This window comes from Onthophagus taurus, chromosome 8 (genome assembly GCF_036711975.1).
Source record: "Onthophagus taurus isolate NC chromosome 8, IU_Otau_3.0, whole genome shotgun sequence".
NCBI lineage: Eukaryota > Metazoa > Arthropoda > Insecta > Coleoptera > Scarabaeidae > Onthophagus > Onthophagus taurus.
Window position 1 is genome coordinate 1,998,038 of NC_091973.1, and position 13,079 is coordinate 2,011,116.

The window sequence follows — 13,079 nt, forward strand, 5'->3', positions numbered from 1 at the left end:
CTATGCTCGCGATTTGTCCCATTCCAATTCCATTCTATACCGATCAGAACATTTTGCGGTCGCGCGGACAACATTTTTCAACACTCTGGAATTTAATTAGGATTTGATGACATAGCTTTCTATTCCGTAACGATACCATACAGCATACTAACAATTTAAACTATCCCTGCATATCACTATATACATATATATATAATCAACAATAAGTTTTTTCCCATCGACAACTTTAATAATCAAATTTGCGCACAAGTTTATGTATAGTTTATGCGTGTCGGGTCAAAAGTCAACGTACACTTTCAAATACACACAGTTAAAAATTATATTAAACGTTGATGTCAACTTGGCTTTCTACTAAGGTGAAACTTCTTAAATACCAGCAACTATTAAAGTGCGAAATGAACTATTCACTCAATTCAATTACTCAGATGAAACCTATACAATGAAATAAACCATTTTCTTATCTAATATTTACTTAAAATTCATTTCTTAATTCCAAACCGTTTTGAAGAAAAGAATTGAAATGATATTAATTGAATAAATAAATTTTGAGAAATACGATTTCACAGAACTCTTTGGCTTTTTAGTCAGTCATTGTGATCGGGTTGTGTCAATTACCTCTACCGGACTCATATCCTCTCGGGCGTTTATGTGTTCATTAACATTTCTACTGTACTAATTGCTTTATATTGTCTTAGTTGACCGCGTGCGCCGCCCTTTTTCGGCATAATTCGCCGGTAACGGGTTCCATTTAAAATATTTTAATAGAACGTGGTATTTTTACGCTTTGTGTTCTCGGAAGGGCTAATTATATCGGTGGACCTTCGAGGGTTGAGCTTTTAGGGTGGTTTGTGTGTCGATGTTGGTATTTTTATCGGTTTACGGTTATTCTCGTATTCGCAGATGCTCGCCCGATATCATAATTAATGCGGGAAGCCCTACAGCTCTAAAGCCCCAAAGTCCTCGATTCGAGAATTAGAAATTATTAATTAAAGCTTCATCTATTACCCAGCCTCGGGCATCGCGTCCTCTCAACTCTCTGGGTTGCCCGAATTTGGGATTAAGTTTAGATTTATCGTCGTAAGGCTCATTTATTTAAAGTTTTTGAAGATTTTTGTTTTTAAACATTTTATTTTGTGTTTAATAAATGTTTATTAAAAATTATATGGGAATTTGGTATTAACTGGTAATAAATTACTGTGGATGTTTTGTGTGTATCGATATTAATTTATTAATTTCTCTGCGAACGGTTGGGGATTTATATTAAAAATAGTTATTGCCGGCGAACGTAAATTTATGAGAACACCCCGGGGCTTTATTATAAAATATGTATATACACCGCGGGACTAACGGTTCGAAATATCTTCCATAATAGTAAAAGGCTTTAAATTTCTTCCTATGTAGGTCACCATTCTCTGCAATTTCTTAGGAAACTGTTGTTCACAGCGGTACAGGGAAAGTACCCGGCGTCGCCGATATTAAGATTAGGTCCAGTTTAAACTCCGAAAACAAAACCGTTTCTCCTCCCTATCTCGTATGTTTTTCTCGCCTAATGACCGCCAAGAGTATACTGTGGAAGCTGCCTCAGAGGTCGCCACCTCGCGATGGAATCCTGCGAGATAAAACGACCGTAAAAGAAAACGGCAACTGACGTCATCCTCGAAGCGTGTTCACAATGGTCTGTTTCTCGAAACCGCAAATTTGTGCGAAGTTGCCGTCACTCAAAAATTTTGCTCACCCATATTGTGTTCGCAACAATGTCTTTTCTATAGGTATTGGTGAGCCTTTCGCGACGGCATTTGCCGCCCCGCTCGGCAATCTATATTCAATTATACGTCCTTCTGACGGCTTCGACGACCACGCCAAGACTTGTACGGTCCTATAATTTTACTTTCAAAAGACAATACGGGAAACTTGAGGTATGATGACACTCGCCGATACTACCATAATAAAGGCAATAAAATTATTTTGTCATATCCACCACAAACGCTGCCAACGACGTCATATATATACACCAAGGTCATAACGCATGCGTATTATAATATATATTTCGGCAATCATTTATGTTCAAAAAAGTTGCACGTAATATTACTGTTGTAATAGTAAGGAGTGACGGTGGTGTCGGTGTAAAATGAGATTTGTAAGCGTTTTAAGGCGCAGATGTTATCTCTCAAGCCCCCAAGGAACCAATCGCGGCTAATATCGAAAGATTTATTAATCGATTCAAGTATTTCAGTAATTCACAGTGACTAGCGCAATAACGTAACGTGGCCTTACCCATTTGTGTTGCGCAAACGCGCGCCGTAGAATTACAATAACTTTTACATTATGTACGCGCGTCCCATACGGCCGCACGGAATTATTATTATAGAGCCGTTGTCTTGTCTTCTTTATGTTTAATTTTTTTTTTCGTTTCGCCGATAAAAAAAACGGGTCCTGAACGATTGCCCAAGTAGGTGATGGAAAATTGGTGTATTGTCTGTATGCAAGCGTTTAATGTAGTCCACCAATTAAACGGTGTTTGTATATGGCCGCCATTAATAACAATAAGCCGCGCGCCGGACAATTTAAATAGATGAAAGAGTAATTGTATGAAAAGGTGTGGTTCGTATGGAATACCTTTATATTAAGATAGACGGTTCGAATTATGCGGCCACGTACTTCTCCATAATGGGCCTATTCTATTTTACGTCGACGCCACAATGAGAATCATTATCATTTGCATCTACTTTGGTACATCCTGTTCTATATTAAAATCCTATTATTTCGTCGTATAATAGTTCTCGTAACCGTCTAATTACCACTGCCTTTCTTTCCTCTTATACTACTAATTGAGTACATCTTTATTCACATCGACCTTCAATTAATAACAAAGAATATACTTCATATATATAAATATGTGTGTTAGGCTTTTTTTCTCTTTTTACCCGGTTCTCCTAAAATAAGTTTTAACTACAACTCGACATAACCTCTCATAACATAACCCTTATCGCTACTATTGTTTTTTTTAGTTCATTATTTTACTAATAGATGGCACTACATATATATAAGTTATGTTCATAAACAATTTTTTCTACTTTAACATTTCGAAAAATTAATGGTTATAACCTTGATATTTAAAAAAGGTCATTTTCAAAACATTTGATTTTGTTTTGAAATTGATACCCTTACATTAAGAGAAAGTTATGTCCCAAATATTTTGAAATATAAAACAAGCACATTTTAGTGTGCTATATATTTTTGGTAGATACCAAAATTTATTGGCGTGTTATATGAAAAAAAATTTACTATCATGCTTGGGTGATGCTTCCAGATTATTAGAGCGATCACGCAAGCGTAATAGATTGTGATAACGGTGCACAGCGTGCGGTAAACTTTCTAAAAAAAAAAGAGATGTATCTATCGATTGAATGAAAGGTTTCCTCAAAAAAGAACGATGCGAAAATGGAACGATAAAGTAATTTTCCGCTTGTTTCAGGAATGTACTTGCCCGAGGGAGGAGGACCGCCCGCAGGACACCTCGAAAATTTAAGTAAGCACTTTCATCCCTCGATAATAATTATTTATCCCGCAGCACGAGCCGTACTCACGAACGGAGAAAAATTGCCGCTTGTTTTTTAAGTGGATCGTAATTCCGAGGATCAAGTAGAGGATGCGTAGCAGCGATTAGGATCGTTATCCTGTTTTCGAGGGCTTCCAATATTCAATCTGAAATTCTCTACGTTGAGAACGGTGAATGGGAAAAAATTCTTGTTTGTTGGGGTTTATTGTTTTGAAAATCAACCTAAAGATGTCGAAATTAGATCAGTTGGGTACGATGTGAAACACTGATGAATCCGAAATGGACAACGATAGAAGAACTAGAGGTATTCGTGCGCGATCAGTCCAAGGGTAAAAAAAGGATAGAAAGACCCGGACCCGAGCGTTCTCTCAGATAACAGAATTAATAGGTGTAGTTCCAACAAAAAGGGATGTGAAACAATAGACTTGGCCCGAACCATGGGGTTGGTCTTTTTTTCGGACGGTAGTTAATGAATTTTTAATGTAACATCCTTTGTCGGATTATTTATTGCGTCTATTAGACGCGGACGCGGTCCGTCTTTTTGTTATACTGTCTTTTAATAAAGGCAATTCCACTATTATAATACTTATAATGCACGGGGTACCTACTTTCCGTAATTACCTGCCTCTAACAGCATTCCTGACGACTGTAGCCGTCTTAATTGCTCCGCGAGATGTGTCTTTAAACCGAGAACAAGGGGGAGAAATCGTTCCCGTTCCCCAAGCGAACTCGCCACGCCACTTCAAATAAATCTCGGACGGGCCATATTTCAAACATCTCGTGAGGGGAGTTCTTTCGCTCCGACGTTCTAAATTTAATTGATATTAATTATTATAATTGCCTTTAATGGACGGCACCGTCCACATTTTCTTAGAATCACGCGGCTTCCTTTTAATTACCTATGTATCAGCACTTATTTTACAAACACTTTAAATCAAAACAATTCTTTTCTTCCGACTTCTTACAAATACAACAAATTATTTAGAATATTATGAACAGATCTTGTGTTACTTGGCTACAAGAATAATTATCTTACAAAGTATGCAACCAATATCACAGAATATCACAAGGTATTGCAACGCGACGAAAGTTCCTAAAAACGATGGCGACAATTCATTACCTTTAAAAGCCGTTTAAAATATAAAAAAAGATCCTTTTATTTAACATAATTTTTAGTGTACCCATAGATTGAAATTAATGTTGTTATTTTGATTTACATAAACAACGATAGTTCTAAAAGAACTGTTTCGAAAAATATAAAAGCAGTAAAAAACGGTTAAAGAACAAAGAAAATACGGAAACTCACAAAGCTAAAGGTTCGATCAGTTGTCAATATCTGGTTATTAATTTAAAATTATTCAAGCTACCACTACGTATTGAGATATGCAGCCAATATTACACAGATCACGTGGATTACGATAATTAATAAACAAAGTGTATTTATAACTATCAAAATAACTAAAGATAAAGAACATATTTTATTGGCATGTAAATTTTTCATCTCAATGTCATGAATTTCCACTTTATACGCAATATATCTTCTTGATATATTATCAGAAAAAATGTTTAAATTGATGTATTCAAACAAAATAAATCCGGTGATATGGAATCATGGAATGGATTGCGTGTTTTGTTGTCATTCAAAGGGAGGGTTGTCTATTTTTACGGGTATTTTGATTTTAGTTGTTCGCGAAAATCCAAACAGTTTGGGATGAGTTTTAATTTCCAAGTTCGGAAGCGAATAATTGTCAATTCGCAAAGCGGCGGGGCTCGCAAACGTCCGGATAAGCCGTTATTAATGGCGATACAAAGGAAGTCCCGAGAGTTAACGCTGTCAACTACAGAACGCCGCGACTTTTGCATAAGTCCTCAAAAAAAAATCAATACCTAGTGAAAGTTCGCATTAGAAAGCTTCGCGCATTATAGTTTTTTTTTTGTACGGCGATGATGATTGGCAAGCGAATGTAGCAATCTTTGTTGCTTATTTGTCTTTTTTTCACTTCTTATTCTTTTATTTTTGACGGGTAATAAATTCGGCGTTTAGAAACCTGTTGAACTTTAGAGAGAGAGAGTTATGAAATTCCAATTAATTATCAAACGAAGGTAAAGCCTTTTCTAACATCTTCCCTTTCGATTTATTTGTATTGCAGAGTATCGTTATGAAACGGCATACGCTTGCGAGGGAAAAACGTTGAAGATCGAATGCAAGGAGGGCGAATTGATAAAATTGATAAGGGCCAACTACGGCAGGTTCTCAATAACGATATGCAACGACCACGGCAACACCGATTGGAGCGTAAACTGTATGTCACCAAAGAGCCTCCGAGTCCTCCACAACAAGTAAGTGAAATATCACCGGCGGCGCGCTTTACTAATATCGGAAAATTGCATTTCCTCACCACTTTCACGGGGTATTACGTTAAATTTACGTGCTTTCACGCTGCGGCGCGATGAAATTTGTAACTTACATCGCGCGCCCAAATTTACTTACGCCCAAAATATAATTTTGCCTCCCCATGGATATACGTTACACGAAGTGCACGTACAAATTAGATTAATTCACTTAAATCATTATTTTTATTTAATGATTTTAAATCAAAAATGCAGGATAAGCAATTTTCAGGCGTTTGCGTTAAATGCGTCCGGTGTAATTAAAGCGCGATCGATATTCGGCTTTTAGCTTTCTTGTTTATGTGCTCCTTGTTTGTGACTAACATTTCGTTGTGTCCATTTAGGTTTAAGTGCTACTCTATGGTTCGCCCAATGAACATTACGGGCGATAATTGTTTGTTTTAACGATTTACTACTACTCATGTTATTTTTTCTAATTAAACGTAATGAAAAAAAATTGATTTTAATTGGGTTTAATTTATGCATATGAGTCGTAGTAAGTCTTAAATATCAAAATATGTCTATATATATATAAGATCTTGAAGCTTCTTGTTTTCGTCAAATTGTATGTCGCTTTTGGGTCGTTTTTAATAATACATTTTTTGTGTTATTCATTTCATTAATTAACATCATCATTTTGGGAGCATCAATTATAAATGAGATAAGGAGTTATGATTTTTTGTATTTTGATTTTTCAGATGTAATAATAGGGAAAGTTGTCAATTTATAGCCGATAACGAGTTGTTCGATGATCCTTGTCCCGATACGGGAAAATACCTTGAGGTTCACTATAACTGTGTCGGTTAGTTTCGCAAATTCGAAGACATACAATTCGATCGAAACGGGAAGCCTTGATAATGTGTTGTCTAATTCGCGATCGTTTGTTCGTTCAGGTGCAGCCAATTTCAGAACTGCAGCATTCCTGCGAGCACAAACATGTTCGGGGATCCGTGCCCGGGCACTTTGAAATACTTAGAAGCACATTACCAATGCCTTCCTGGTAAGACAATCAAATTGATACCGACGAAAGAGTGGCGCAGCCTATATATATATTTACTTTGTATTTATACTTTAATTTATACAACTTAATTGGAGTTCCACCAGCTGCACCACTCTTCGCCGCGGCGTCCAATTAAGATGACGTCATAGGCAAATTGATTTTCGGCTTTTTCTCTAAACTAACCATAACGACTCCGCTTCGTTTCCCATCGTAGCAGCTGCCACAACGACGACCACGACCAGGCCAAGTCCTCCGTGGCTGCTTACGACAGATTCACCAATTTGGAGCACTCCCAAAACCTCGATCAGGCCGCCTCCTCCACCACCTAAGGTCTCCATTACACCGCCTTCAAGACCTACCACGACGTCTACAACTCAAATGTCATCCACATCCACCGAGGAACCACCGCGAGAGGTCCCACCAGCGGAGGGTGACGATAAGAGTATTGAAGACCTCACCTCAGTTGTTACCACCAGCACTAATATTCCTAAGAAAATCACAGGTAAAAAAAATTTCAAATTTTCTTTACAAATTAAAATGTATTAATAATTTTAGACGATACCATAACACGTTTATACCTGCCATCATCAAGCAACACGCCGTTTTACACAAACGGCGAAGTAGACATCACAAATTATTGCGGCCCGGTGACGATGAGAAGTATTTATTGGAATTGGACATTGAGTGGCGAACAAAATTTACAACCATGTCCAGGAGGCACGACGGGTTTTGCTAAATGGAAATGTTCAAAAATAGACGGCGAATCAAAATGGGTTCCCGAATCGCCAGATTTAAGCGAATGTCGCTCATTATGGCTAACCAGCCTCGAACAAAGAGTGCAAGTAATGAAAGACTCCCTCTTATTAATCACAAACGACCTCGCACAAGTCACCAGCAGCAAAACTTTATACGGCGGTGACATGATGATCACCACGAAAATCATACAAAAAATGACCGCCAAAATGGCACGAGACATCCAAACCATTCCCGATCCTAGACAACGAGAGGCTATAGTCACTGATATGTTAAACGCCGTCGTTCGGACCGGAAGTAATCTTCTCGATGTTTCGCAACACCCATCGTGGAAAGATTTAAGCCATAAAGAACAGATGCGGGTTGCTACTTCATTACTTATTGGACTCGAAGAGAATGCTTTTCTTTTAGCTGATACAGTTATGAGAGAAAAAACTGTTAATCAAGTTGTTAAAAATATTAGTAAGATCATTTTGAAATTTACTTTAATTAATTAATATGTATATATTATTTAACCCTTATAACACTAATTCATAAAATATTTTATAACAATTTATTAATTCAAAAACTAAACGTGATTTTTCATTAAAAAGAGGATACTTTAATTATTAATTAGTGATATTTCCACAAGGGTCCTTCATGAAATTAATTTTATAGCGAATTTTGAAAATTATCGATGAAAATTACAACATCGAAAATTTTATCAAAATTTCAAATATTGTTTCCTCAAAAACTAAAAGTTATTTTTCAAAACGGGCTAGTTCATTGGGAAGAGGACAGTTTTATTAACACTTTGGGAAATTTTTATACTCATGTTTCAAGAAATGGATTTTACAAGAATTTTTAAAACTTAATCGGCGAAAATTGAAAAATTCGAAAAAATTGTCGAAAAATTTATTTCTCAAAAACAAAAAGCGATTTTTCAAAACGGCTTGTTGCATTAAAAAGAGGATACTTTGATTAATAATTGGTGATATTTCCACGAGGATCCTTCATGAAATTAATTTTATAGCGAATTTTGAAAGTTATCGATGAAAATTGCAACATCGAGAATTTTATCAAAATTTCAGATATTGTTTTATCAAAAACTAAAAATTATTTTTCAAAACGTGTTGGTTCATTGGAAAAAAGACACTTTTATTAACACTTTGGGAAATTTTCATACTCATATTCCAAGAAATTGATTTTATACGAATTTTTAAAACTTAATCGGCAAAAATTGCAAAATTCGAAAAAATTATCGATCATTTCAAAAATTTATTTCTCAAAAACTAAAAGCGATTTTTCAAAACGGCTTGTTGCATTAAAAAAAGGATACTGTAATTAATAATTAGTGATATTTCCACTAGGATCCTTCAAAAAATTAATTTTATAGCGAATTTTGAAAGTTATCGATGAAAATTTCAACATCGAAAATTTTATCAAAACTTCAAATATTGATTTCTCAAAAACTAAAAGTTACTTTTCCAAACCTGTTGGTGCGTTGGAAAGAGGACACTTTTATTAACACTTTGGGAAATTTTTATACTCATATTCCAAGAAATGGATTTTATACGAATTTTATTTATATATTATTTAACCCTTATAACACTAATTCATAAAATATTTTATAACAATTTATTAATTCAAAAACTAAACGTGATTTTTCAAAACGGCTTTTTGCATTAAAAAGAGGATACTTTAATTATTAATTGGTGATATTTCCACAAGGGTTCTTCATGAAATTAATTTTATAGCGAATTTTGAAAATTATCGATGAAAATTTTATCAAAACTTCAAATATTGTTTTCTCAAAAACTAAAGGTTATTTTTCAAAACGGGTTGGTTCATTGGAAAGAGGACACTTTAGGAAATTTTCATGCTCCTTTATATTTCTTTAAAAATATATATGTTGCGTTAAATCTAAAAATCACAGAAATAGTATTATAATTGTTAAAAAAGTAAATAAATAATATATCTAATAATATTTTCTTTTATAGTGTTATCTGTTCGTGTATTAGAAACAAAATCAGTAACAACAGAAAAATTTCCAACCGATCAAAAATGGATGGCAAGTAACGACTCGATCGAACTTCCTCAAGGAGCACTTTTAGAAAATAGTGATGGAGGTTTGGTAAGATTGGTATTCGTGGCGTTCGATCATTTAGAAGAAATTCTACAATGGCACCCGGATTCTTCGGAAATGAACGCGAATAAGACTCGAATATTGAACAGCAAAATCATCTCGGCGAGTCTGGGTAAAGGGCGCCATATTCAGTTGCGGGAGCCGGTTCGATTGACGTTCAAGCACCTTCAAACTGCGAATGTTAGCAAGCCTTCTTGTGTTTTTTGGGATTATACAACAAGCACGTGGTCGGAAGAGGGTTGTGATGTTGATTCGACGAATTCAACGCACACTGTGTGTCTGTGTAATCATTTAACCAATTTTGCCATACTCATGGACGTTCATGCTGTGTACTTACCGGATGGGCATCAAGTTGCCTTGCAAATTATAACTTATATCGGGTGTATTATCTCGATTATTTGCTTAATATTAGTTATAGTTACTTTCCAATTATTTAGAGGATTAAAGGTTTGTTAAAGATAGTTTAATAATGTTTTTTAGTTGAAGAAAAATTTTTTTTAGAGTGATCGAACCACTATACATTCCAATTTATGCTTCTGCTTATTGGTGGCAGAAATAATATTTTTATTTGGCATAAATCGCACTGATTATCACACGGCGTGTTCAATAATTGCTGGATTTTTGCACTATTTCTTTTTGTGCGCGTTCTTTTGGATGTTTTTCGAAGGTAAGAATTTTGAAGGTAATTTTGTTTTATTAAAAAGTCGATTTTAGGCTTCCAAATCTACGTGATGTTAATAGAAGTGTTTGAAGTAGAAAAATCTAGGATTCGATTTTACTACATCACGTCCTACGTTATACCTTTAATAATCGTAATAGTATCTGCCATTATTTTTCCGCAAGGATATGGGACGGATCAATATTGTTGGCTGAAACCGGAAAACTATTTTATTTATAGTTTTGTAGGTCCTGTGATTTTAATTTTATTGGTAAATTAATTAATTTTTGTTTTGTAAATTGTAATTAAATTTTTTTTTATTTTTTAGGCAAATGTTTTATTCTTAGGGATGGCAATTGTAATGATGTGTCGCCACTCAACCTCAAATGTATCGATTAAAAATAAAGAGCATTCTAAGTTGGCCAGTACAAGGTAAGGGCGATGTTTTAATATTGTTATGAGTGTTTCTTTAGCATGAGTGTTGGTTGCTCGACTTGTTTTTAAACGAAATAATTTACAATAATGAAACGAATCTAAATTTTTTTGGTGTCGGTACCCGTTCTAATAACGTTTCTTCTCTTATTGCATGGCCGTCCTACCCTATGGTAGCGGAAAGGAAGAAAATGCACTACAATCCAAATTTCAAAACCCGTTGTAAGATATTATATTTAACGTTTCTTACCCGTAGATCACTCATTTTGTCTCTGTTAAGCACATTCTATGCTTTTCTCCGTACTATAAAATTTGTTATTATTTATATTGCATTTGTTATGTCATATTTGCTTCTATTGATTATTGTTGGAGATTTGACAAAATGTTATAGAAGGAAAGTTACTCCACTTCAATAAATCCGCACTATGAATTGTTCATGATGCTTGGGGCGGCCGACGTCTTCGAAGTCGGCCGAGATTATTAATTATCTTAATCAGCTTGCAATTTATGGAAGAAATAACCTCGGCCGACTTCGAAGACGTCGGCCGCACTAAGTGTTGTTCTTGATACTTAGGTTGGGTTGCAGGCGAAGATCATGCTCCATCACGAACAATACTTATGGCGGCCGAACAAGTATTGTTCATGATATAAGAAATAATCTCGGCCGACTTCGAAGACGTCGGCCGCCCTAAGGATTGTTCGTGATACTTGTGTTGGGTTCTGTTCTAAGAGCATGATCTTCTCCTATTTGCAACCCAAACCAACTGAACTCAATCCAACCCAAGTATCGCGAACAATATTTAGGACTGCCGACGTCTTCGAAGTCGGCCGCCCCAAGTTTTTTTGTAGTAAGCTCCGAATCCCGAGTGTTTTACCATAAAAAGTTAATTAATTTTAGTTCGTGTATCATCGGCCGAGATAGAATATTATATTCGAAAAGATACAATATTAAGTATGGATCAACATTTTGTCATATCTCCAACAGTAGTCGAGATATCTGTTGTGATAACTAAAATCAAACACACTGTAATAATTAAGACGTCTAGAGCATAATTTTTTTGCTACATTGGTTACAACTCATTTTGATCTTATTATATGTCGAGATAATTTCCTCTTTGTTAGTTTCTAAATATTTTTAATTGTATATATTTATTTTTAATGCAATTATATAAATTAGTAATAAAGATTAATTTTTATTTCAGAACGTGGTTAAAGGGAGCCGTGTGTTTGGTGGTTTTGCTAGGATTAACTTGGACTTTCGGCCTGTTATATCTGAACCAAGAAACCGTCGTAATGGCTTATTTATTCACCGTGTTCAATTCATTACAAGGATGCTTTATATTTTTATTCCACTGTGTTCAAAATGAAAAGGTAATGAGTATTAATTTTGATTCGATTTTGAGACTAAAAGTGTTTACTTTTTTTGGAAGGTTCGAAAGGAATATCGAAAATTCATAATGCAACATTCTTGGTTGCCAAAATGTCTACGTTGTTCTAAGCCAAATGGATCGAGTAGTAGCAGCGATAGTACGGGGATGAATAAAGAGCGCAGGACGAGTCTTTACGATGGTTCTAATGGAAACCAATCCGGGCCGAACTCACACTCGACGGACAACTCGGTGCTGTCGCCTCACGGAACTAGCGTGGGTATCAACAATCTCGTAACGCCCAATAACCTAAATAACGTGCGACCGACTGCACTTCTCCAGGTTCTTTCGAGAACCGATCTGAACAATGCTAGTACCACCACGACCAACCACAACCACAACCGACTGCTCAATATGTCCTCTCAACAAGGTACAGCCTAAAAAAATCAAGAAAAGTGCTTTGGTTACGCAGCAGTTTTTACACAAACTTCTCTCGCCTTCATATATCTTCTTAAATCTTAATTCTTCCCGGTTTAAATTAAAATTTTACCTTTTTAGCTTTTAATTACGCAGGATATCCCGTAATTAGAGTAGTTGTAATTATGGAACATTCTGTATAAATGTGGGAATAAGTATTTATTTTTTATTTGATATACTAACAATCCAAGAATAAGTCTAAAACTTATAAATACTTACTCCTGTAGTTGTAAATACACAAATTAATAAAAAGTTGAGCTGCTTACTAACTAGATCAGAAGGAACCGGAAACCGACGCGGATCTGTGGTACCGTGGT

At 35.4% G+C, this 13,079-nt stretch overlaps 1 protein-coding gene across 13 annotated transcripts in view; it reads left to right on the forward strand.

The window, feature by feature from the left end:
• The window catches only part of LOC111425201 (Calcium-independent receptor for alpha-latrotoxin), a 64,934-nt gene that overhangs the window by 49,203 nt on the left and 2,652 nt on the right, over nt 1–13,079 (forward strand). For 5 of the 13 annotated variants that reach the window (XM_023059056.2, XM_023059058.2, XM_023059063.2 and 2 more), the window contains 12 exons: nt 3,476–3,529; nt 5,710–5,899; nt 6,844–6,950; nt 7,165–7,452; nt 7,506–8,165; nt 9,683–10,275; nt 10,330–10,495; nt 10,543–10,757; nt 10,815–10,918; nt 11,096–11,140; nt 12,121–12,289; nt 12,349–12,561. In XM_023059056.2, coding sequence (XP_022914824.1) covers nt 3,476–3,529; nt 5,710–5,899; nt 6,844–6,950; nt 7,165–7,452; nt 7,506–8,165; nt 9,683–10,275; nt 10,330–10,495; nt 10,543–10,757; nt 10,815–10,918; nt 11,096–11,140; nt 12,121–12,289; nt 12,349–12,561 — 2,804 coding nt within the window. Of the gene's footprint in view, nt 1–3,475; nt 3,530–5,709; nt 5,900–6,648; nt 6,753–6,843; nt 6,951–7,164; nt 7,453–7,505; nt 8,166–9,682; nt 10,276–10,329; nt 10,496–10,542; nt 10,758–10,814; nt 10,919–11,095; nt 11,141–12,120; nt 12,290–12,348; nt 12,716–13,079 lie in introns of all 13 variants that reach the window. The other 8 variants (XM_023059065.2, XM_023059068.2, XM_023059069.2 and 5 more) reach the window with 5 other exon arrangements.